The sequence below is a fragment of the Bos indicus x Bos taurus genome, chromosome 25 (assembly GCF_003369695.1).
Source record: "Bos indicus x Bos taurus breed Angus x Brahman F1 hybrid chromosome 25, Bos_hybrid_MaternalHap_v2.0, whole genome shotgun sequence".
Lineage (NCBI taxonomy): Eukaryota > Metazoa > Chordata > Mammalia > Artiodactyla > Bovidae > Bos > Bos indicus x Bos taurus.
The window spans coordinates 32,717,994-32,742,753 of record NC_040100.1 but is presented as its reverse complement, the minus strand read 5'-3'; the positions used below and the strand labels follow the sequence as shown (position 1 = coordinate 32,742,753).

Below are 24,760 nucleotides of genomic sequence, written 5' to 3'. Positions count from 1 at the left end.
TCAACGGTACTTCTTTTATCACATCTATTCTATCCAGCTATCAGCCCCAATTATCTTTCCTTTTCTTTCTTCAAAGTCAACTGCTGACAGCAGAACACTTCTTCCTAGAAACATCCACATGCATATCATAAAGTAGAGCAGTTGTTCAGTCACTGAGTCGTTTCTGACTCTTTGAGACCCCATGGACTGCAGCACGCCAGGCTTTCCTGTCTTTCGCCATCTCCCGGAATTTGCCCAGGTTTATGTCCATTGACTTGGTGATGCTGTCCAACCATCTCGTCCTCCATCGCCCTCTTCTCCTTGGCAAACCACTCCAGTATTCTTGCCACGAGAACCCCATGAACTGTATAAAAAGGCTAAAAAAAAGCAGAGCAATACAGCTGTCTTATTACCCTGGCCTAGAGATGGGGCGACCACAGCGAAGTCACCAGCTGGGTCAACACAGCCAGAAAGTGGAGGGGCCGCGTTTCAACCCCAGATGGCCTGGCTGGTGACTGTTCCCCGCAGTCACCCTTGTCTTTTGAGCTGTGGCTATGGGTGGGGAGCAGAACTGGGGGCCTTGGGAGTTTTCTCCACAGTGTCCAGACACCTGCCTCTTGGAACTCTAGGGGAGGAAGCCGAAGGTCGGGTCATCGGTGTGGGTTTGGGGATAGCCCTGGTGACCATGGATGAAACGCTGGAGCTGAGCACTAGGTCTCAGTTTCCCTGGGTGTTTGGATTTCAGCATGTGTCCTAAGGCCTGCATCCCTAATTGCTATGCCCCCTTGCAAATTCAGATTTCCCTTGTGGTTCAGACAGTAAAGAATCGGCCCTTGATGCAGGAGACCTGGGTTCGATGCCTCCGTTGGGAAGATCCCCTGGAAGAGGAAATGGCAACCCATTCCAGTATTCTTGCCTGAAAAATTCCAAGGACAGAGGAGCCTGGGGGGCTACAGTCCATGGGGTCGCAAAGAATCGGGCACAACTGAGCGACTAACACCTTGCCTAAAATACTCCTAATTCCTTGCAAACTCAAGGAATCCCAGTAACCCTTCCCCTTCATTCTTGGAGGGACCAGAGTCGCATGCCGAGCAGTAGAAACTGCCAAGACGTGCTCCCCATCCAGGAAATATCGCGCTTTACAGCTGCCGCATGCCGTGCTGGGAAGGAGGGCTTTAGGGAGCTTCAAAGACGATAAAGTAATTGATTGTTACTTGCAGCAAACAACCCATAAGCTGTTGCTGGGTTGATGGAGGAATGGTTACTTAATTTTCTTCAAAGGATTGATTTGACTGTCAGGAGAAGCAGCCAACCTAATTGAGCGTGCTGGTCGACACCCTCAGTGGCAACCGCCACATCTCTTTCTTGTTTTGACTTTGGAATGCCGTGGGCGGTGTGTGGAGTCTCCCCTCGGTGTTCACCAGGCTCGAGAAGGTGCGGGGGTCAGCCGGATAGGACCGTTCTCCTTTGATGGGTCTGTTGAGTCACCAGTCCCTGTGGCCCCAGCTCTGCTGGGTTCTTTTCAAATCAGCACAGGACTTCCTTTCCTTGGCACTCAGAGTAGCTCCCACGGAAATGCGTGTGTGTGTGTGTGTCTCTGATGCCCCAGGACGGCAAAGCTTTTCAGTTTTGTAGTGGACGTTGATGGAGTGGTGACATTTGGGAGATGGATTGCACTTTCCCAGCGGGCTTCTTCTGATTGATGGCCTTGTACCGCCTGTGCCGGCCTCTCCCCCCAACAATACCCCCGCAGAGAGCCAACTGGAGCCCAGTGATTCATCACTTGCTTCCCAGCCCTGTATTACTGGTCAGTTAAGGCCTCTGCCCTCGGCTCCATCCCGTCATCAGAGAGCCACACCAGACTGGTTTTCCCTGGGGTCGCTGTCAAAGCTGTCTTCAGTGCCGCCGGGTATCTTCTTGGTCTCGCAAGGCTGCCATCTGCCCACTTGGCTGAAGCCTTTATGAGGGCAGGGGCTTGGCCCGTCCCACTCCTATAGTATCGCTCTGCACTGGGCCGGAGCCCTGGGGTGGCAGATACCCAGTGGGCCTGAAAAAGGTCCCAGGTTGCTGCTGGAAGAGGCCACCAAGTGCCAGTGAAGGGGGCCTTGCCAAGGAGCACACGGCAGGTTTTTCAACTTGACCATGGGCTCAAACCCCTGGGATCTGCCTGCTGAGAGCTCGGGTCCTCTGACTGTCCTCCTGCAGGACCTAGCCAGCATCTTCCACCCTTGAGAGCTAGCCCGGATCAGGAGTGCCCCCCTCTTCTGAAGAAACAGGGGTCACTCCTCTCTGCAGCCTCATCCTAAAGACTAGAACCCCAGGTCCCAGTCAGCTTGTTCAGGATGCTGTGGAGGCCACACGTTCACTCTGGCTTCACAGCTCATCAGTCAGTCATGTGTCCTCAAGGATGTTACTTGACACCCTGCAGCTGTGTGTCCTTGGGGATCAGTGAACCGCTCTTCCCCCGTAGGATCCCAGGAACTTGTCAAGTGGGGAGCTTAGTGCCTGGCCCAGAGAAGCACTGGTCAGCAGCCGGGAAGGGGGACCTCTGTCCAAAGACACGGCCCTGACAGTCTTTCAGCTCGTGGTTCTAGAGGACCACGGCCCCAAATGGCTGTGCGTCCCACCTGGATGCTTCGGCGAACTCCCCAGGGAAGCCAGCCATCCCATCGTCTTGGCTCCCTCTGCGAGGGCCCTTGGGCCCCTGCAGCTGCTTCGTTACTCATCTCTGGAATGCCTGCGTGTCTGGAAGAGAAACACAGTGGGCTCTGGCATCCATTGAGAGGCCAGGACCACACATTCCTTGTAAAAGAACTCTGATACTTTTTGGCTCAGAAAGGAAATCCTAGTCTCCTATCAGCGGCAAATGCTCCCCTGTGGGCATGTTATCTTGGAATCCCGGGGTGAGCTTGCAGTCCTCAAGGAATCTGTACCTTGTTCTCAATCCTTCCTGACCTCTGACTCACAGCAGGTGTCTGGAAGACTAGATAGTGTTTACAGAGTCAGTAATCTAAACTCCAGCTGTGGTGGTGCTCCCAGAATTGGCCCTAAAGCCCAGGGTATTGGATTTCAAAGCGCTGGAATTCAGGCTGGCCTGGAAATCCCACCGTAAGGATAAAGACCTCAATTCTAAATGTATTCGGAGCCACCAAGCCAAGAATTAAATTACGGTATTGGCATCCGTATGTTTTCATGAAGGGATCATTTAAATACAGCAAGAGTCAGTCAGCCCTGTTTATTGCTCGGTAATGAGCTATAGCTTGTCAGAGGGAGCCCTGGAGGAAGGCTTCAGTCCAGGGGCTGAAAGGACAGCCCTCAGTACGGGAGGACCAGAAGATGCTAGCATCTTTCTGTCCAGGGGACAAGCACTTCTTCAGTGCCGGCCACTTCCCAGCCCCTCTCCTGGGGATTCAGCAGGGAATGGGACAGGTCAGGCCCTGCCTTCCTGGGGCTTCCGTCCAGACTAGGGAGCAGGCCTCAGGACCCCTGGGGGCTGGCAGGCCTTGGGGTGCAGCAGTGAGCTAAAGTGGGTAGATGTGCTACAGAGTAACTGAGTGTGTGGGCCCATCACCCCACAAGAGTTCTGAGAAGCATCCAACATCCATGATTCATTTTCTCCCTCTGAAGAGCATGGCTTACTTAGTCTAGAGCCTGCCTCCAGCAAGAATCACTCTACCTCAGGCAAGGGGGTTCTGACTGGTGAGTCAGGGCTCCAGAAAGTCAGGGTGCTTCCAGGCAACAGCCACTGCTGACAGAGACCACCTGGGCCTGGCCCCAGGCCTCTCTCAGATCCCCCGGTGGTCCTGCCGGGCTTATAAGTAACCTGAGATGCAGAGAGGGAGGTGGCTTGTCCAGGATCATACAGTTTTTAGTGGCAGAGCTGGGATTAAAACCCAGGTCGCTGTGGCTCCTCAACCCAAGCTGTTTTCACCCAGATGAGTTGCCCTCCTTCTGCACTTCCTGGCAAGGTGGCTCTTTAATGACTTGCCCTCTCCTCCTCTTCTTTCTCAGCATCTTAAAATTCTGTTGAAAAATGTTTGCATTCCTTTCCTCTTTATTCCACTAAACACTGCAGGACCTTCTGTGCCTCCCGGATCATCAGCCCCAGGCTGTTTGTCCAGGCTGGCCTTCCATGATGCAGTGTGCAGCCCCTTGGTGGTGCTGGAAGAATGTTAGACTTTTAAATGTGCCTGGATGCAGCACTGAATTACAATAAATCACAGTTGCAATTCTCTAGTGCTGAGTAACAAACCACCCTAAAATATAGTGGCTTTTTAAACAGCTACAACTTTTTTTTTTTTAATCATTCATTTTGCTCACAGATCTATAATTTGCCCAGAGCTCAGGGGGAAGAGCTCGTCTCCGCTCCTCATGGCACCCTCTGGAGACTAGAGGGTGAGCTGGGGGCTGGGGGCCCAGGGCCTTGGCTTTTCTCAGTCGTGTCTCCATGACAGCTTGGGCTTCCTCACAGCATGGTGGATGCATTCCAAGAGTGTTTTTGTGACCTGGCCTCAGAAATCATACGGGATCACCTCCACTGTACTCTGTTGGTCTAGATCATCACAAAGGGCCGCCCACCCCCACCCCTGCCCTCGCTGCCCAGGTTCAAGGGGAAGGGACATAGACACCACCACCTGATGGGAGGAGGGTCAAGGTCATGCTGGGAGAAGAGCATGTGGGGTGGGGGGGTTGTTTTATTTTTTGGTCTCCAGTTGTGGTGTGCGAGTTTTCTCTAGTTGTGGCAAACGGGCTTAGTTGCCGCATGGCACATGGGATCTTAGTTCCCCGACCAGGGATTGAACCCTCGTCTCCTGCATTGGAGCACTGGGCCGCCAGGGAAGTCCCTCAGGCAAGTATTGCCGTGGCCATCTCTGGAGAGTGTAGTCCACACGAAAATACATTTCGGTACCCCTAGAATCCTTTCTGTCACATCAAGGAGAAGGTCTGAGATTGGTACTAGTTTGTCTTAGAACTTCTCTAACTGCTGATAACCCTTTCTATCAAAAGAGCAGGCTTTTGGCTACAGTTTAATTTTAAAAGCTCTTTTATATCTATTTCCACAGTCACCTTATATGTTGTAATTCTGGTTTTCCATTCATGGTCATGCCACAACGTTTCCTTTTAAAATATGTTTATTTGAGGAAAGCATGAGTGCTTTCAAGAGAAAAATTCAGCATAAGTTCTACTTTGCTGCTGTAGGCTTACTCTCACGTATGTACGAGTAAGGCTGTTTCTTTTGTGTGTTGTAGCAAAAACTAATACAGAACCTGAATGGCCATCAACTGGGAACTGTTAAATCATTTAGAGTCACATCTACTGTGGGAGGGGGCTTCCCTGGTGGCTCTGTGGTAAAGAATCCGCTTGCCAAGGCAAGAGATGTGGGTTTGATCCCTGGGTCAGGAAAATCCCCTGGAGGAGGAAATGGCAACCCACTCCCGTATTCTTGCCTGGGAGATCCAATGGACAGAGGAGCCTGGTGAGCTACAGTCCATGGGGTCACAAAGAGTCGGACATGACTCAGCGTGCACTACAGTGGGAGAGAGTGCAGCTATGAAAAACAGTGAGGAGCGCCTCTGGGGGTCGGGGGTGATGTATCACCGAGATCCGGGCTTCCGTGGCAGAAGTGCAAGGGCTTGTGTAGCGTCTATGAAGGCCTAGGCAGTGGGGGAGGGCTGTAGCTGCGTGTGCTCTTGGAAATGCATGGTGGTGCTTTAGTCGCTAGCTCGTGTCCAGCTCTTTGTGACCCCATGCACTGTAGCCCGCCAGGCTCCTCTGTCCACAAGATTCTCCAGGCAAAACTACTGGAGTGGGTTGCCATTTCCTTCTCCAGAGGATCTTCCCGACCCAGGGCTTGAACCTGGGTCTCCTGCATTGCAGGCAGGTTCTTTACCGACTGAGCTACCAGGGAAGCCCTGGAAATTCATAGTGGTCGGGTAACAAGAAATCAAGTGGTTGTCTCTGGGGAAGAGGACTGGGGAGATTTACTATCAACTCTAAAAAATTCCACACCTTTTAAAATGGGAACATGCAAATGTGTTATCTATTCAAAGAGATTGATAAGGTTAATTTTTTTTAAACAGTAGCGGTTTATATGTTTATTATTTTCAAATTTTTATTTTCTTTATATTTTGGTCGCACTGTGAGGCATTCGAGCTCTTAGTTCCCCAACCAGGGATCAAACCTGTGCCTCCGTGTTTAAGCATGGAGTCTTAACCACTGGACTGCCATGGAAGTCCCGCTTAATGTTTTCAAATAAAATGGCAAATCTTCCCCTCCCCACTCTCATAGAAATCAATGAACCAAAAGGCGGGGTCTCAGGGTGGGAGGAACTTGTCACTTCTCCCTGGAGGGAGGTTCCTTCTTGGCCCTGGGGTGCGATGGAGACAACTCTCATCCCACCCGCTCTTCCCTCAGGGCTCTGTCCCTCCCCAGATGGAGACTTGGCTTGCATGATGGTTTGTGGTCGAGAGCCCTAGCCTCCCTGCCGGCCCCCGAAGCCCTTGAGGCAGCGCCAAGCCTCATTCTTCACGGTCTGGTTCCCTAATGCAGGATCTAACACCCACATGTTTGTTGAACTGGACACCAGAGCTTCTTCAGCTCACACGTCTGGCCAGTTTGGAAACGTGCACACCTGCGCACCAAGAGGCACTGTGGGTGTCTTGCCGTCACCCAGAGCCCAGTCACCATCACCACACTTTGGGATCGGGGGGTGGGGGGTGGCAGGGAGGCAGCGTGCCAACGGCCAACAGCTGGGCTTGGGGCTGCTGCCCAAGCCTGCTGGGCCCCAGGAGGACCTGAGGCCCTCTCTGTAGGAGTGTGGAAAGAGTCACTTTTCCCCTCACTTAAGCACACAAACAACATGATGTTGTTGTTATTTAGTTGCTAAGTCGTGCCTGACTCTTTTCTGACCCAATGGACTGCAGCCCTCCAGGCTTCTCTGTCCATGGGATTTCCCAAGCAGAAATACTGAGTGGGTTGCTATTTCCGTCTCCAGGGAATCTTCCCGACCCGGGGATTGAACCCACATCTCCTGCCTTGGCAGGCAGATTTTTTTTTTTTTTTTTTTTTACCACTGAGCCAGCAGGGAAGCCCACACAAACAACTTACCTCTTTGAAAAAATCAAAGCACTCCATATAAACTAAAACAGCCTTGACTCTTACCCTTAGTCCCACCACCTTCCCTCCAAAGAGGTAATCACTCTGCACCCTGCCAGGCATTTTCTTAAATTTTTCTTTTACATACACATGCTTGAGTTCATAGAAAATATACAGGATCGTCTTGTGTGGTTTGACTTTACACAAATTGTGTCACACAGCCTGTGTCATGCTGCAACTTTTTCCACTCAGTTTTTGAGACTGAACCTTGTTGAAACATCCAGAGATCTCATTCATTCCTTGCCCTTGCCATATATTTTTTTTTTAAATAAACTTTCCTTTCTCACTGGACATCTAGGTCATTACAGACCCAAATCTCATCGTCAACATGCTTATTCCTATCTCTCAGCCCACGTGGGTGTTTTCCTGGGAATGTACCCATTGCCGGGTCATAGAGTATGAAACTTTCAGCTTTAATAAATAATGCTGATTTGCCCTTCCAAATGGCTATGTTAATTTATTCTACTGGCAGTGTTTGAGAAAATCAGTTTTTCTACAGCCTCACTAATACCTGATGTTATCTTAACACTTTTATTCTTGCCAGTAGGTGGGATCCTGTTTTCATTTGTTTCCTGGTTTAGCAAGAAGGCTAGCACGTGTGTGTGTGTGTGTGTGTGTGTGTGTGTGTGTGTGTGTGTGTGTGTGTATTCACTCTCTTGTCCGTGAATGGCCTGTGGAGTTCTTCGTATTTTCGGCTTTATTCGTCTTTTGCCTCTTAAAGAGATATGTTGAAAATATTTCCCCCAGTCTGGTTATAAAGTTGTTCGTTATCCGTGAGCTAAATTTTAATTCTAAGGTAGTCAGTTTATCAGTCTTAATCTTATTTATTTGTATGTATTGATTCTTCATTTTTAGAGAAATCCTTTCCTGCTCCTAAGGTCACATGGATAGTGTGTTTTCCAATAAATGTCTGTAGATTTAAAGAAATAGAGTCCTTGGCTCTACCCCTTTGGAATGAAGTTGGTGGGAGGGTGCTGGAGACCAGATGGGCTGAGAGATGTAAAGAACCTGCCTGCCAATGCAAGAGACACAGGTTCAATCCCTGGGTCGGGAAGATCCCCTGTAGAAGGAAATCCGATGGACAGAGGAGCCTGGTGGGCTACAGTCCATTGGGGTCACAAAGAGTCAGACGTGACTGCGCACACGTGCACGCACGCTATGTAGGGATGGCCCGTCACCTGCACTGGCGTCCCCTGACGGCAAGCCAGCCCCGAGAGGCAGGCAGGGAGGTTCAGAAGGCTGCCACCGCCCCCCCGAAAGAGCTGCCTGCTGCTGTTGTCCTCCCCACAAGGGACCCCTCCTTCCCGGCACCTCAGTACCTGGCACCTCTCCCCCCAGCTCAGTGTGAAATCCGCAGGGACCTGCTTGCAGGTAGCAGGCGAAAGACCTAGAGCGAGGGCAGGGTGGAGTTCCCTCCCGCAGCTCTCTTCGGAGTCCTTCTCCTACAGGCATGCCCACGGCCGGCATGTGGGGCAGCCCAGGGGAGAGGCAAGGTGCCCCAGGCGTCTCCTGAGACGCCGACCCGGAGGCCCACAAAGGTCACCCCGACCAGACTCCCTTGATCTGCCCCAAAGGACGCCTGGGTGCCCTTCTGCTCAGTCCTCGGAAGCCGCTTCATTTCTCCTTAACTGCCCCCACAGCTTCTGAAAAACCAGGGGCTCCCTCCCTCTGAGAACCCTCCTGTCTCACTGGTGACAGTTGCCTTTTAGTTTTCTTACGAAATCTCTCACGGGGCTTTGATGTCTCAACTGCATTTCTGAAAGTTGTTCCGCTTTGGGGTTTTGTCCTTCCTTTAGAGTTCTTTGTGGCAGAGGTGGTAGGTCTTTCCTTCCCCCCGAAGCCCCTAAAGGCCCTGGTCTTTATGAGGGGGTTGCCTGCTGACACAGCCCGCTGACACCAAGACCTTGGCTGTGCCTGCTTTCCGGGCTCACCTGCAGATGAACCTCTTTTGTGAATGTGGGGAAGGGCAGAGCAGGTTGTCCTGTTTAGGGGGAAGCGGAGAGGAAAGAAAGAGAAAGGAAAAGAGAGAGAAAGCATCCTTTATGAACTTAGTTTTCTCTTTTTAAAAAGTAAAAGATGCTAATTGGGGAACATGATGTAAATATTGAGTAAAGAAAGTAAACTCTACTTGTGTGTGTGTGTGTGTATGCATGTGCACGCACACTCAGTCGTGTCTAGTTCTTTGCCACCCCATGGACTGTAGCCCTCCAGGCTCCTCTGTCCATGGATTTTTTTTCAGGCAAGAGTGCTGAAGTAGGTTGACATTTCCTCCTCCAAGGGATCTTCCCAACCCAGGAATCAAACCCGGCTCTCTTGTGCCTCCTGCATTGGCAGGCGGGTTCTTTACCACTGCACCACCTGGGAAGCCAGACTCCATGCACTGCAAAGAAAATGTTTGCAAGAAAGAGTGTGAGGACTTCCACCTCTGAGGATACAGAAGACTAGATGTCTTCTGCATGGAACTAGAAATTCTGGATAAAGTCATTTTTAGAACTCTTGTTAAATACTTGGCTAGACTCCTGCGAAAGGGAGGAAGCTCCTTGCCCTCGAGAATGAGAACATGCAAGCCAGAGAGTTGAGCCTGTCTGGTGCTAGTGTTGGCCGTGGGGTTTCTGGCCGTGCCAGGTGGTCACATGCTGGAGAGAAGAGACAGAATCACAAGGCCTGTCACAGCTGCTGGACCGGAAGACATCCCAGGAAGCCAGGATCTCAGACTGTGTGCTCAGAGCGTTAAGCGGAGGTAGTGTGGGAGGTGAGGGCAGGGAGGCGGAGGAGCGAGGGGAGAAGAGGGCAGAGGAGAAATGTGCCCGTCATTCCTTAGGTCTAAATGAAGAGCAGAAATGAGGGGAGGCAAAACCTTGGCAAATTCCTGTGTTTGGGGCCAGGATTGTTACTATCTGTGTTACTTTCCCCCCACCTCCCACCACCAATAAAGTGAAGCCAAGTATTAGGTTACAGAATGTATTGGGGTGCTGACAGTGTTCTACCGCTGGAGTGTCACAGGGCACAGCTCTAAATTTACCAAAACTCAAACTGTACACTTAAAACGGGTGAGTTTTATGGTATATAAATTATCCCTCCATAAAGCTGTTTAAGGAAAAAAAAAAAAATTCACCCACCATTCTTCTAATCAGACATGTCTTTTAACATTTTAGTATATTTCTCCAAGCTTGTATTTCTTTGTAGGGATACTATCTTTTAACCTACCAAAATCACAGTTACAAAGTTTTTATCATCATGTTCATTTAAACATGTAATGTCTTTCCCAGTGCCGTTGCAATTTTTGGTTGGGTCTTTAATGTATATTTCAAAAGTGTATATTGAATACCTTCTCATTTTAAAATAATTTCAAGCAAATCAGTGATACAGAGGGCAAAAATTAAAGTTCTCCTGTTGATACCACACACACACACACACACACACACGCACACAACTACATATACACACACACACAGTCCCACCCACCCCCAATTCTCACTTCCCTCCTCCTAAGTAACCACAGTTCACACTTTGGTTAAACATAACTTTTAAATGGGTATGTAATTTTCCATATGATGGGAAAAAAATCATACTCACGTGGTTCCCCGCTTTGGGGGTATTTAGGTTGTTTCCTGGTTCAGCTATTTCTCTTAAAACATATTACAGAGGATTTCACTGGAGGGAACTCAAAGCAGACCAGAGATTTAATGGCCCTATGTTACTCTGGTGAGTTCCAAGCCATCAAGGACAGGCACTAAATTAGACATCAAATCTGGCAATAACTTCCAGCTAAGAGAAGGGACCAGGCATAAGCTGAGGAAACCCTGCTAAATGCTTTCCCTACCTGTTCTCATTTTAAGGTATCAAACATCTCCAGATCAGGGACATTATTCCTATTTTACAGATGAGAAACCGTGGTTTAGAGGGGCCAAGTGCCTTGCCTGAAATCACACACCGTCTCATGTAGATCTAGGCTCTAAGTTGTCAGATACCAAGGTGAAGTCTTGATGATTCTGTAACCAAACGGGGGGCTCTTCCTTTCCTGTCTTCACTTAATCTGGGCAAACACAGTCAGAGGTGTAACCCGCCAACGCCTGCAGGGAAGCACTGAAATGTTACTGGGATTCTGGGTTTGTTGGGTGTTTTTTTGGCTACAGTTGCAGTGCCTAATTCACAGCCAGTATTGTATAGTAAGTCCCCCACACACGAACCTTCAAGTTGCCAACTTTGAGAGATGCAAACGTGAATTCATATGTCCCAGCGCGTCAGTTAGTTCACATCTCTGGCATACGCTGACACGCGAGTGCATCCTCTGCATGTGGCTGTGCTTTTGTGCACTTTAACGTACAGGACTGTATAGAGTGCAGTAGTAGAGTGTCTTTATTGAACCCAGCATGTTCAGAAGCCAGTGTAAAAGCAGCAGGGATGTATTTGATACGACTGTAATTTTTAAAGTTCTGTACTATAAGATTAAAAATGTCTTCTTAATTTTTGGTGTTTGTTTTTTGTGTATTATTTGTGTGAAAAGTATTAAAAACCTAGTCAAGTACAATACTATGTACCCAACCCTGTTAGTCGGGTACCTGGGCTAACTTCTTTGGACTTAGAAACGCGCTCTCAGACCGGAAGTCGTTCGTTGCGACTGTACTGTGCTTTATGTATTTTATTTGAGCTGGTCCTCACAAACAGTGCTTTGAGTGGGTTGGGCATGATCCCCATTTTTTGGATGAGGAGTCTGAAGCCCAGAGAGGTACAGAAGGTTGCCCAGCATGACTCAGAGGAGGGACTCGGAACCCAGTGTGTGTGACTGCCAGGCTGGGGTCTGGCGCCGAGCTGTGCCGCCCGACAGAACGCACACCAGCCCATATGTGTCGCTCAGACTGTGCAGCGGGCTGCACCTCACCCTGCTCTCTGTCCCCCTCCTCCCAGACAACAGCGACCTGATCGCGTGCACGGTGGTCGCCAAGGACGGCGGCATGCTCCAGCGGTTCCTGGCTGTCGATATTTACCAGATGAGCTTGGTGGAGCCCGACGTGTCCAGGCTGGGCTGGGGAGTGGTCAAGTTCGCCGGCCTTCTGCAGGTACGATGGCTGAGAAGCCTGGAAGCTCTTCTCCACTGGCTGTGCAAACACCCACCAAAGTGTCATCTTTACAGTCCAGTGCTAATGACATAAGGGCTGTGTGAACAGATTACCCCTGACAGCAGTTAGAACACCTCACAGATAAGGGCCAAGTTCTCTTTAACCAAAACTCACTTCTGACGCCCCTCCTCTGTTACCAGATACGGTGCTTTGCCAACTGCACGTGTGAATGGAACTGCGTGTACTGTCCTTCCCAGGTGACCCAGTGCTAAAGAATCTGCCTGCCAACGCAGGAGACGCAGGTTCGATCCCTGGGTCGGGAAGATCCCCTGGAGTAGGAAACGGCAACCCACTCCAGTATTCCTGCCTGGAGAATCCCATGGACAGAGGAGCCTGGCGGGCTGCAGTCCATAGGGTCACAAAAGAGTCGGACATGACTGACGCCACTTAGCGTGCACGTACTGTTTTTAAAAATTGTACACAGGTACTCAAAAGAGGGCGTGTCTGTGTGCATTCTTTATTCTGTCACGTTGCGTGTATTCTACACTTTGTTTTTTTTCACTCAGTGAATGTTTTAGAGCCCTGACTGTCAGTCTGTGGAGACTTTCTGGTTTTCTTATACCTGCTGCCTGCCCACATCCCAAGGTGGAGGTAGTCAGTGCCCTGTGGTTGTCCCCAGCTTTCTACCTTCACATATGGTGCTGCCGTGAACAAAACTGTCTGGACTTCCTTGTGCACTTGGGCCAGGGTTTCCCTAGGGCAGGTACCAAGAAGTTGGGCTGGGCTCATCTCCTCTCTAGAATGATTGTTGCCGCTGGTGATTTATGGAAGTTCCTGTGTCCTCCGTCTCTCCATCAAGCCTGGGCTTTTAAATTGCCAAACACCAAGCTGGAGCTTGGGTTTTCTTACTGTTTGTCTAATGATGGTGACTAATGCCAGCTGGTTGGTCAAAGGAAGCATAGAGCCAGGCGAGTTGAAAACAGCCTTCCATCCCGTGCCCCCACCAGACCCCCTGGGCCTTACTTGCCCTGCGCCGGGCCTGTTTCCTTGTTGGGCAGTCCTGGTTGCTGGCAAGGCCTTGCCGGGGCCAACCCACATCCGTCTCCAGTGTGACCCCCCTCCCCGAGATGACCACCCATGGGTTTGAAGATGCTGTTGCAACCATTTCCCAGCCTCCTCTTTTTCAAGATCTTTCCATTTAAAAAATGTCTTTTACAGAAGGGTGATGTGCACAGCAACCATCTGAAGAAGCTCGCATTTAAAAAAAGACTTCCACGTCGGAGACTGTCCATTAAGTGACTTAGTGCTGCTTCTTATTTGTCTAGGCTTATAATCAATTTCCTTTAGAATTTAGTGTCAGGAAAGTGTTTTTCTCCCTCAAAGGATTAATACGTGTCGTCCATCAGACAATGAAAGCCACATAAACCTTTTCTTTTGGTCTTCTTCCAGGAGCGCCTATTTGTCAGACTGTTACAACGCGCCAGCCTCTCTCTCCATTTTAAAAGCATAATATCTCATCTAATCCCCACTGCAACGTTCCGTGCCAGGTGGAATGCCTATGGACAGTCTCTGTCTTGTTTCATGAGCCTTTTCAACATTTCCGCCCCCTCCTCTAGCCTTTGACTTTCATGCTTGTCTCCTGTCCTCTGCTTTTTATCTCAAACCTCAATGGGAAGCAGATTGTTTGCACAGAATCCATTCTGAGGCTTTGGATCTCATTTGTCCTAATACTTGGTCTACGTGAGTCCTTCTCTACCTTTCAAGGGCAACTTTCTTCAGATGTCTCTTTCTCAGAGTTAGCTTTTTTCTTTAGGGACCAGGAATTTGTCAGAGACATACAAATAGGAGCTAATGATGCCCTCTTCTTAAGAGAGAGGGCCTCCCTGGTAGCTCAGTTGGTAAAGAATCTGCCTTCAATGCAGGAGACCCCGGTTCAATTCCTGGGTCAGGAAGATCTGCTGGGGAAGGGATAGACTACCCACTCCGGTATTCTTGGGCTTCATTTGTGGCTCATGTGGTAAAGAATCCGCCTGCAATGAGGGAGACCTGAGTTCAATCCCTGGGTTGGGAAGATCCCCCGGAGAAGGGAAAGGCTACCCACTCCGGTATTCTGGCCTAAAGAATTCCATGGACTGTATAATCTGTGGGATCCCAAAGAGTTGGACGCAACTGAGCAACCTTCACTTTCTTAAGAGAAGCAGGAAAGGAATCGTTAGTAGGTGAAATCATGCCAGAAAGAACTAGGACCTTGGGTTTGTTATCTCTGGTTTCTCAGAAGCAAGAATTGTTAGGGTTTGGGACTTCCCGCTGGTCCAGTGGTTAAGAATCCGCCTTCCAAAGCAAGGGGGTGCGGGTTCAATCCCTGGTCAAGCACTGTGATCCCACAGGCCGCTGGCGTCCTGCACGTTCACCAGCTGACTCAAGTCTTTGTGGGGACAAAACCAGCTGCCGCAGCCAGCACCAGCCACTGAGCCGGCTGTGCTTCCCACCCTGTCGTCCCCCACCAGGGCCGGTCTGGTTTGTGCCCATCCTCAACACTCCTCAACACTTGGGGACTGATGGTCTCCTTCAGAACAAAAGCAAACTTCAGTCTGAGGGCCCTTGTTCTAGAGGAGACGTGGGTCCACAGCCTCCAAGCAGCGACCTTCCTAACGGAACGCCCTTCCTAACTGAACCTAATGGAAATCCTTTCTTTGGCCCCCTCCCCGCCCCAGGACATGCAGGTGACCGGCGTGGAGGACGACAGCCGCGCCCTGAATATCACCATCCACAAGCCTGCATCCAGCCCCCACTCCAAGCCCTTCCCCATCCTGCAAGCCACCTTCATCTTCTCGGACCACATCCGCTGCATCATTGCCAAGCAGCGCCTGGCCAAGGGCCGCATCCAGGCGAGACGCATGAAGATGCAGAGGATAGCGGGTGAGTGCGGCACCCCTCGCTGGGTGTCCTCTGAGCCATCAGCGTGGGTCTCACATTGACCTCGAGCGCCCTGATGACTCCTCTAGGAGAGGACACCCGCGATGCAGGAATCAGTTGTGTTTTGGTGAGAGGGTGGAGAATCCTAAGCGTTTGGTTTCTAGAATGTCTGAGGCTGCTCAAAGAGGTGCGGCCATCCGTGTAGACAGTGGTGCTCCCCTCCAGCACACGGCGTCCTCTAACTTATATTTGCAGAGTGCCTTGATTCTCATTGCCTGGAAGATTCCATGGACTGAGGAGCCTAGTAGACTACAGTCCATGGGGTTGCAAAGAGTCGGACACGACTGAGCGACTTCACTTCACTTTGATTCTCGTCTACCACCTCTGACCCTTAAAACCACCCTGGAGATGAGTAGGGCCTGTTCACCCATTTTATAGATGAGTACACTGAGGCTTGGTGACTTGCCCAAAGCCACACAGGCAGCTGGTTGTCAGAACCCAAAGGCAGGACTTCCTGCGCTAAAGCCCGTCCCTTCCTCCTCTCCGTTCCCAGCTCTCACGAGAGGCAGCCCTGCCTGATGAGGGGGCCGGGACCCAGCACTGGATTCGCAAGCGTCATTTCACGTGGCGCAGGGATGCGGTGAATCAGTGAGGAGACCCTGCGCCATCCAGTGTCAGGAAGGCCCCAGCTTTCTTAGAAGGTGCTGATGTGAGAGCCTTCCCTTCATCAGGGCAGAAAGAACAGCATCCTCCTTGGGGAAAAGGCATTCTATCAACTCCTGAAATCACCACCAGCCTATCTCAAGAAACCAGGGCCTTCCACTGGGGGAGAAGGGGAGTGTTCTTGAGGGGTCTCCTGAAAATAAACACTTAGAGGGCGGGGTTTCTGGGCATGGTGGGTTCAGTTATTTCCGGCATGTGCTCCGTTGATCGGCGCAGGCCTTCATCACACATAGTCTGCATCTTATTTCTCACTTAGCTGAAACTTGGCCTCCAAAATCATTACAGAAGCATTTTGTAACGTGCAAAGTAACTTAAATCATTCAGTCCTTTCTCTAAAGATTTATTTCCAGAGTGTTTTTTTTTTTTTTTTAATGTAAAGCAATCTCTCACAGTTGGCATGAAGGCTAAATATTTCATTTGAAAATGGAGAATTATGCTGTGAAGTGGCTGTTAGAACTAACGCCTTGGGTATTTCCTTCTTCTTTTTTTTGGCCATGCCATGCGGCATCTGGGATCTTAGTTCCCCGATCAGGGATTGATCCTGTGGTCCCCTGTGTTGGAAGTGTGGAGTCTTAATCACTGTACCTCCTGGGAAGTCCCACGCGTTGGGTATTTCTTAAATAAATTCTAAAGGGCCCCTCCAAATTTTGCTGTATTGTGAGATTTGTGTGTGGAAGGGAAGACAGCGACAGATACACGCACACAGTCATAAACACACAAGCACAGGTGTGTGGTGTTCTCTCGCACACACACTTCCCTGCACGCATAGATTTGTGAATTTCGTGGCACAACTGGCCCCGTTTGGTTCGGAGTCTGAAACCGTACATAATGCTAAGCCTTGGTACGGTTTTTTGTGTATGGAAACCGAGAATCTGAGGTGAAGATAGGCCTGGCATTCCTCTCTGAACCCCGTGCAAGGCGCCCCTTGTGTTTTGAGCCTCAGTCGAGACCCTCGGTGTCACGCTGGTCTCCCCAGCTCAAGGCTACCGGCTGCCTGCCTAGAAATGCCCCAGGGATGTGCCTGGCTGGGCCACAGCCACACCAACTACAGCCACCCAAAGTCTCATCACCTACACTCCCATCGTACGTGCTGAGCTTGAACCACGGGTTTGTTTGAACACAGCCCTCCTGGACCTTCCGATCCAGCCGACGACTGAGGTCCTGGGGTTTGGACTCGGCTCATCTTCCGCCCAGCACCTGCCCTTCCGCTTCTACGACCAGTGCCGCCGGGGCAGCAGCGACCCCACGGTGCAGCGCTCCGTGTTCGCCTCTGTGGACAGGGTGCCAGGTAAGCCCCCCGCCGCGCCACCTCCTGTCCCCTCCAGGGAGAGGGAGAGGGTCGATTCCAGGACCTTCTGTATCTTGAGCATTTGTAAGCATCCCTTCTCCTCTCAGAAACCCAGCTTCTTAGAACTTACCAAAGTCCAGTGCAAGATCAAACACAAGCCCCAGAAAGAAATCTTGGCTTTCCCTTTGATGTTCCATCACCGGGGTTTGGTTTTCCAGAGATTTGTTTGAGGATGTAGAAGAGCTTCTCAGAATTAAGACTGAAACTTTCTTGGAAGTTTCTTGGAAATACTTAGAGTATTAGTAACGAGGTTGTGGAAGAGTCATTTCCTTTTCCATGTAGGATGACTAGAAAGAGTTGGTGTGTGTGGTTCCTATTTAAGCTCCTAAAGAAGTGAGAATTCACAAGAAGGTCCCACTGCCCACAGGGTGGCTGCCACTGTCTTTTTTCTGGGAGCTTCTCTTCCCACTTTCACCAAAGCACAGCTGTAACTCTCCTCCCCACCTATCTCAAAGAGAAGCATGAATAGAAAATTCAGAGTCTCCCGGTGGAGCCGAAAGTACCACTTCTCCACAAGGCCCAGTGCGCACCCTCTTCCTGTTCTGATATGTCTGCACCCTGACCTCTCACAAAAGAACCTTGCCTTTGTTCAGAGAACTTCAGAAAACTGGCCAAGCTGTTCCCTGCAACTTCACCCCTCCACGCTTAGGGCTTCAAACCTCAACTGCAAATGTTGCAAAATGTTTTCAAAAGCAGTTACCCAGTTAAGAATCGAATGCAGTGGATAGAACCTGACCCAAACCAGGGTCCCTGTTTCCCTTCACCTCCCATTTCGTTCTTCGATTTGATTTATTCATTTTAGAAATATAGTATATGCTATACATGCTAAGTCGTTTCAGTCGTGTCCAACTCTTTGCGATCTTATGGACTGTGGCCTGCCAGGCTCCTTTGTCCATGGGATTCATATAGTATATGCTATAAGCATATGACTTCTTAAAACCCAAACAGGACATGATAAGATGAAAAATAAGACTGCTTAGCCCCAGAAGTGACCATGGTTAACAGTTTCTTGCATGTCCTTCCAGACATGTTTTGCTTGTCTGTTTTTACACCCCAGGGTTATACTGTATTTGTGATTCTGCATCTCACTGAGTTTGATTATTGACAAGTCAGCATTACGTGGAAGCATGTGTAAACCGACTTCATGCTCATTCACTGTGGTAGAGTACTTTTTCGTATGGATGGACCAAAATAACCTTCTGTAACATTTCATACTGATGGGCATTGGACGCTGGTCGCTGACACTGGACAGTGATGCTGGTCATTTCCAGTGTCTGGCCCGTCCATCACAGTGACTCTCCTTGGGGTATCCTTGTTGTAAGTGTGCAAATGTCACGTATCGGTGGGATAAATGCTGAGTCAAAGGGGAGGTTTTTGATCTTAATATATATAGCCCCAGAAAAAAGTGTGCCAGGTCACGCTGCCACCCACAGCCTGCGATTGCTTCCATTCTTAATCCGGTCTTAGGTTTCGAGACTGACTGCAGTCCTGCATCTGTTTCAGCCGTGAAATGTGAGACAGTTCTGCCTGCTGAGGGGTCTGAAGGGTTCTTTGTTAAAAATTCTCTAGATTGGGACTTCCCTGGTAGTCCATTGGTTGAGAGTCTGCTTTCTAATGCAGGGGACTCGGGTTCAATCCCTGGTCGGGGAACTAGGATCCCACATGCCACAGAGTAACTAAGCCTGTGAGCCATAACTACTGAGCCTGTGTACCACAACTAGAGAGTCCATGAGCCGCATCAGAGAAAGGTCCCGCATAATGCAGTGACGATCCCGCATGCCGCAACCAAATAAATAAACATTTAAAAAAAATTCTCCAGATTGCTTCATGCTCTGTAGAGATGGTTGCTAAGCAGACATGAATGATGACCATAAGTCTAGGTTAACTAAATACAGACAAGCCTGGTAAGAAATCATTTCTTTCTTCCTTTCCTTTTTTTTTTCCCCACACAGTTAGAATTCTTTTTTTTTTTTTTTGGCTGCACAGGATGTGGGATCTTAGTTCCCCGACCAGGGATGGAACCTGTACCCCTTGCATTGGAAGGGCAGAGTCTAACCATTGGACTGCCAGGGAAATCCCACACACAGTTGTGATTTTATTATAACATGTCTATAAGTACACTTTGTAATTTTTTTTAATTGAAATGTAATTGACGTACAAGATTCTGTGAATTAAGAAATCACTTCTTTAGGGTCATCAGGGCTTCTTTGAGCTCAGGAAGTAATGGATTAAGGAGGAAAGCTTGGTCCTCATTTCACTGCCTCGTCTTTGGAACAAGGCGAGCGTAAAGTAATCAACAGAGCCAAATGTCAAGTTCTTGGGCATCTGCATGATTCCCCCATGTTTGCAGATGGCTGTGCGATCACTTCTCCCATCCCACCTGACCTCCAGAGAGGGGCCAGGTTGTCCAGTGCCGGGGGCATCGCTGGCCTGGGCCTGCCTTGCAGAGGGCTTGGCACAGCTGGGATGCCCAGTGTCCTCTTGCTGGTCCCAGGGTCAGGGTACCAGGTGGGACTGTGGCAGGTCACAGGAAGCTCCTGAAAGTGACCACTCACTCCTTAGCAGTGTCTCCCCACAACAGCCCCTGGCAGGGCTGGTGGTAGGGAACATTCTCAGAGATGTGGCCGCAAGACGCCTGCTCCAGGGCCTTTGAGAGAGGCCTCGCTGCCCGCCTGTCCTTGCCTGGGCCAGAGATGTGACCTAAAGAGCCAGTGGAAAGTGGTGAAGCTTTGCATGACTCAGAGAGAGTCAGCGTTCTCTCATAGAGGGGACCCCGCCCCTCCGCCCCGCTCCCCCCACCCCCACCCCTGGTGCCTCACCACCTGCTGCCTCAGAATTTGGCCCCACAGCCATCCAGCATCTTGGCATCATCCCTCATCTTTTCTCTTCACTCTCCCACACCCACTTCTGCTCTGCCTCCAGAACACACCAGGTCCTGCTCCCTCTCTCGGCCCCCAGCGTCTCTCCCCCACTCACGGCAGCAGCACCCACACGTTCCCTGGCTTCCAGGCTCGTCCCCTCCCTTCCACACAGCCAGAGGGATCTTTCTAGAACATAAATCACATCATCACATCATGCCTCTCCCTGCCGCCCTCCTGTAGCTTCCTCGTTGAATTTAGAACAAAATCCAGGTCTCTCATTCTGGCCTTCAGTGCTCGCTGTGCGATGAGCCCCGGCCAGCCTCTCAGACGCAGCTCCCAAAGCCTTCACCCCATCCCCTGCCTGAGCCCCCCACCCTTGCTGCTCCTCCAAGTCAGCGTGTCTCCAGGTTTGGGCCTCAGGATCCCTCCTTTCTTTTTTTTATTTTTTGGCTGTGTGACATGTGGGATCTTAGTTCATCGACAGAGGATCGAACCCGTGCTCCATGCAGTGGAAGCATGGAGTCCTAGCCACTGGAGTGCGAGGGAAGGCCCAGCGCCACTTTATACTCTTTGAAAAGCATTAAGGAACCCAGAGATCTTTAGTTTGTATGGATTATACTTATCCATATTTCAGCTATTGGAAATTAAAACTGAGACATACTTTTAAAATTTATTTATTTAAAAAATAATAATAACCCATCCTATGTAAAGCAATAAATAGTATAGTTCTTTATGAACTACAAGTCTTTTGCAAAACAAAACAAATAAAAGTTAATATTATATTTTTGCAAATCTCCTTAATATCTGGCTTAATAGAAAACAGCTGGGTTTTCTCATAGCTTCTTCTGCTTTCAATCTGTCATGCTGGCATGGACTCCGGAAAGCTCCTCTGCATCCTCCTGAGAGAATGAGTATAAAAGGAAAATGCCGTCGTCATCTTTATGAGAATTCTGACCCTGGGAGGCGCCCCCAGGGTTCCCCAGCCCACGCTTTGAGAACCACCGCCAAAGCTCACGGTGCTCTCTCCTGCCCCAGGGCCTTGGCCCTGCATGCTCCTCCCTAGATCTTCATGCGGCCACTTCCTGATGATCACTCAGGCTTCAGCTGCATGCCGCCTCTTCAGAGAGGCCTTTCCTGATCCCCGCTGCCCCCCTCAGCCCCGTCACATTAGCCTGCGTGGCCCAGCAGCTCTGTACCTGGCCGACATATTTGGGTACCCTCTCCCCCCAGGAAGAGTGTCACTCCTGTGGGGACCTGGAATGTCCCCGTCACACGGCGCCTTCATTCAGCCTTCACCGAGTGAGGAGTGAGCCTCCATCCTCAGTCTCTGCACAGCCTCAGGGCAGCGCCCACCTGTTGCCCTTCTCCCTGCGAGAACACTCGGGAGACAACGAGTTCCCGCAGGGGCTCCAGACATTGGGTAGTTTAAGCTGCGGCACTTCGGCAGGGGACACCAGGGAACTGAGACCCTCCCCCAGGTCTTCAGCGGCATCCCCCCGCCTCAGCTTCAGCTCTGTCACCGAAGCGAGTGAGATGCGAGTCCCGTCGGTTGCACGTCAGAGTCACCGCACTCACCTTCCTCAAAGAGTTTGCCAGAGGGCTCCTCGCAAGCCCGGCCCAGGTTGGCCTGTGATGCTGTGGCGTCCGTACCCGCCGTCCGGGTGTTGCTCTGTGTCCATCCCTTGCGTGGACTGCACTGTTGCAACATACCCCCTGCCTGGAGAGGAGTTGACAAGGGAAAAACCACGGCTGGCCACCTGCCCCGGGGTGGCTGCTGGAGGGGCTGGCTCGATCGTGACATGTCTCCTGCTGTTCTCTGCAGGCCCGGGGAGTTGTCACAGAGCCGTTTCTCTTCCCCTTTCAAAGCTCTATATGATTATATTTGATGAGCACATACCTTTCATTTCCTTGGATGAGATGTTATAAGTAGAATATAAATCAGGGCTAATAGGCGACTGGCCACTTCGATGTATTTTTCTTGTCCCATTTGGCTTTGAAAAAAATCACATATTCTATTTATTGGCCAGTTTTATGTTTATGGCTCTCGTCCCCACAGAATGTTCAGCTCCAGGAGTGCAGAGGCTGGTGAGCGTGCCTGGCCAGGGAGAGAGGGTCAGCAGTGGCCAGTGTGTTGGGTGGGCGGGCACATCCAGGTCTAGAGTCCAGCTCTGAGGTCAGTGCTCCATGGCTGGTGCCTTCCAGGACCCATTCCACTGACCTGTAGTGACAGCCGATTGCCAGAACCTGCCAAGAGGGGGTGGGGTATCCAAAACTAGCCCACAGGGCAGTCTTTCCATGGACACTCATGGACCAGCAGACCCCAGAGCAGAGGCTGTTTCCAGAAGTGACCCCGGGCATCAGAGGGCAGTGGCCTCCAATCTGAGGGCCAGGGCTCTGGCCTCCCCACGCCAACCAAACCCCCTCTTCTGGGCTTCTTCTGGCCCAGGGGCTGCTCTCAGGCATACACCTGGGGGTGGGGGCGGGGGCTGATGACAGACCCCCACAGTCCCTCTTGGTCGGGTCCTACCCAAGCCCTGCCTAATTCTTACCCAAACAGAAGGGCTCTAGGGCCCAACTTGTTGGGGGATTGCAGTGGGACACAGCCAGGCACGTTGATGCCCACTGGCGCTCAATGATCGGGGCTCAATGACGTATTTGAACAAAAGTGACCCTTCCCCAGCTGAGGACCGTCAACTGCCCTGGACCAGTCTTTCACCTCCAGGGAGGGTCTGTCCGCCTCTTTCACTGTCCTCCACCCTGTTTAGGGTAGTCTTGCGCCATCTGGCCCCTGTCCACTTTCCACAATCAGCTCCTCTCTCTTCTCTGTCCTGGGCTCTCTTGGCGGATAATACAGCCCAGCATCTCAGTCGCGCTGGCTTTCTGTCTGCACCTCCTGAGCGCCAGGCGTGTCCCCTTAAGGACCACTGTCCTCACACTGCCCTCTGGCTAGAACCAGGAACCCTCTGCGAGCCTGGTACCTTCTCAGCGTTCAGGGTCCTGCTCGAATTTCTCCTCAGAGGCCTCCCCAGGGGCCTCAACACCCGCTGCCCCAGTCCCACCCCATAGAGCAGCTGGCTTTTATTTATTCTATTATGGTGAAATTCATACAGCATAAAACCAGCTATTTGGAAAAAACACCATTCAGTGGCATTGGTACCTTCACATTCTGGGCTACTAACCCCTCTGCGTGCATGTGTGCTCAGTCACTTCTGTCGTGTCTGACTCTTTGTGACCCCATGGACTGTAGCCCGCCAGGCTCCTCTGTCCACGGGATTCTCCAGGCAAGAATACTGGAGTGGGTTGCCATGCCCTTACTCCAGGGGATCTTCCCGACCCAGGGAGCAAACCTGGGTCTCCCACGTCCCAGTCGGATTCTTTACCATCTGGCCCACCAGGGAGGCCCTTCTTTAGCTGAGAATCATGTTTTGGCAGTGCATCCACGTTGTGGCATGTGTCAGAGCTCTGTTCCTTCTCACGGCTGAGTTATACCCCATTGTGTGGCTGGACCCCCTTTGGTGCATTCGTTCTTCCACCTGTTGGCAGCCTTGGCAGCAGTCTCCACCTTTGAGCCAATGCAAATAGAGCTACTATGAGTGTGTGCGCGCCAAGTTTTTGTCTGAACACCTATGTTCAGTCTTTGGGGATTTCTACCTAGGAGTGGAATTGCTGGGTTGAATGCGAATTTAACTTTTTGAGGCGCAGTTTTCAGAGCCCTTCCCTTTAACTAAAGTTGCCCACTTGTCCTGTCCATCACTGTGCCATGCTAGTGTAAAAGGTTCTGAGGCCCTGTTTCAATTGCCCTCTGCGGTCAACACTTCATGAGCATAGAAGGTTCTGGGGCCCTGTTTATACTGCCCTCTCTGGTCGACACTTCGTGAGCATAGAAGGTTCTGGGGCCCTGTTTCTGTTGCCCTCACTGGTTGACACTCCATGAGCCAGTCGGTGCCCGGTGAGCAGGAAGCGGGCGAGGCTTGGTAGCTGGAGTTTGGGCTGGGTCACTGCTGCCTCTCTCACCCCCAGGCCGGGCTTCTGCCCCGGTCAGTGGGGGGCTCAGTGTGCTGGCAGGAGGGTCAGCTTTTCTCCTTTCCTGTCCTGCTGGGTTCGGGGCACCATCTGTCTCTGCGTAAACATTGAAATCCCTGAGCACAAGGGCAAGTGCCGAACCTTCCCCAGGTGTGATCGTTGTCAAAGGCAAATAAACCAGCCTTATCAGTCCCTGACCCAGAATACTTAATAGTTCTGTGGAAAGGCAGCCTCGTTCCAGGACCAGCCTTTGGCAGCTGAGTAACTGAAGAAGAATGCAGGATCGCAGTGCGCCTGGTGCCAGCCCAGCTGACCACAAAGCCTGGAACTGTCATCCAAAAAAAAAAAAAAAGGTGTGGGGTGGGGCAGGAGAAAACAAATCTTTGTTTAATTCATAGACCTCAGTTCTGACTTCTCCCCTGGGGAGAACGTACTAGGTGCTAATGTCATCTCGGGCAGTGTTTCCCAGAAACTCCTTTTTTCAAGCCTGTTATTTTTCTTGTTTCCGATTATAAAACTGAAGCCAACTCTCTCCTTCCAGCTCCCCCAAGGCGGGGGGGGGGGGGGGGGGGGGGGCGGAATACCCTTTCTGGAGTCACATGGGAAGGAGAGCAGCCCCCCACCTCCCTCCAGTCTTCCCAGCCCCATGTTAACCCCTCCCTGCATCAGAGACCCCAGCCACTGGCTTGGTGAGT

At 50.8% G+C, this 24,760-nt stretch overlaps 1 protein-coding gene and 1 long non-coding RNA gene across 6 annotated transcripts in view; one reads left to right on the top strand and one right to left on the bottom strand.

The window, feature by feature from the left end:
- The window catches only part of CLEC16A (C-type lectin domain containing 16A), a 234,178-nt gene that overhangs the window by 157,200 nt on the left and 52,218 nt on the right, over positions 1 to 24,760 (top strand). For all 5 annotated transcript variants that reach the window (XM_027526429.1, XM_027526430.1, XM_027526428.1 and 2 more), the window contains 3 exons: positions 12,043 to 12,194; positions 14,909 to 15,113; positions 16,957 to 17,121. In XM_027526429.1, coding sequence (XP_027382230.1) covers positions 12,043 to 12,194; positions 14,909 to 15,113; positions 16,957 to 17,121 — 522 coding nt within the window. The remainder of the gene's footprint in view (positions 1 to 12,042; positions 12,195 to 14,908; positions 15,114 to 16,956; positions 17,122 to 24,760) is intronic.
- On the bottom strand, positions 20,701 to 23,212 carry LOC113883110. Its single transcript, XR_003508569.1, has 3 exons — positions 21,940 to 23,212; positions 21,618 to 21,759; positions 20,701 to 20,941 (listed from the first exon to the last, which is right to left on the bottom strand). It is a non-coding gene; the product is annotated as an uncharacterized LOC113883110 (long non-coding RNA).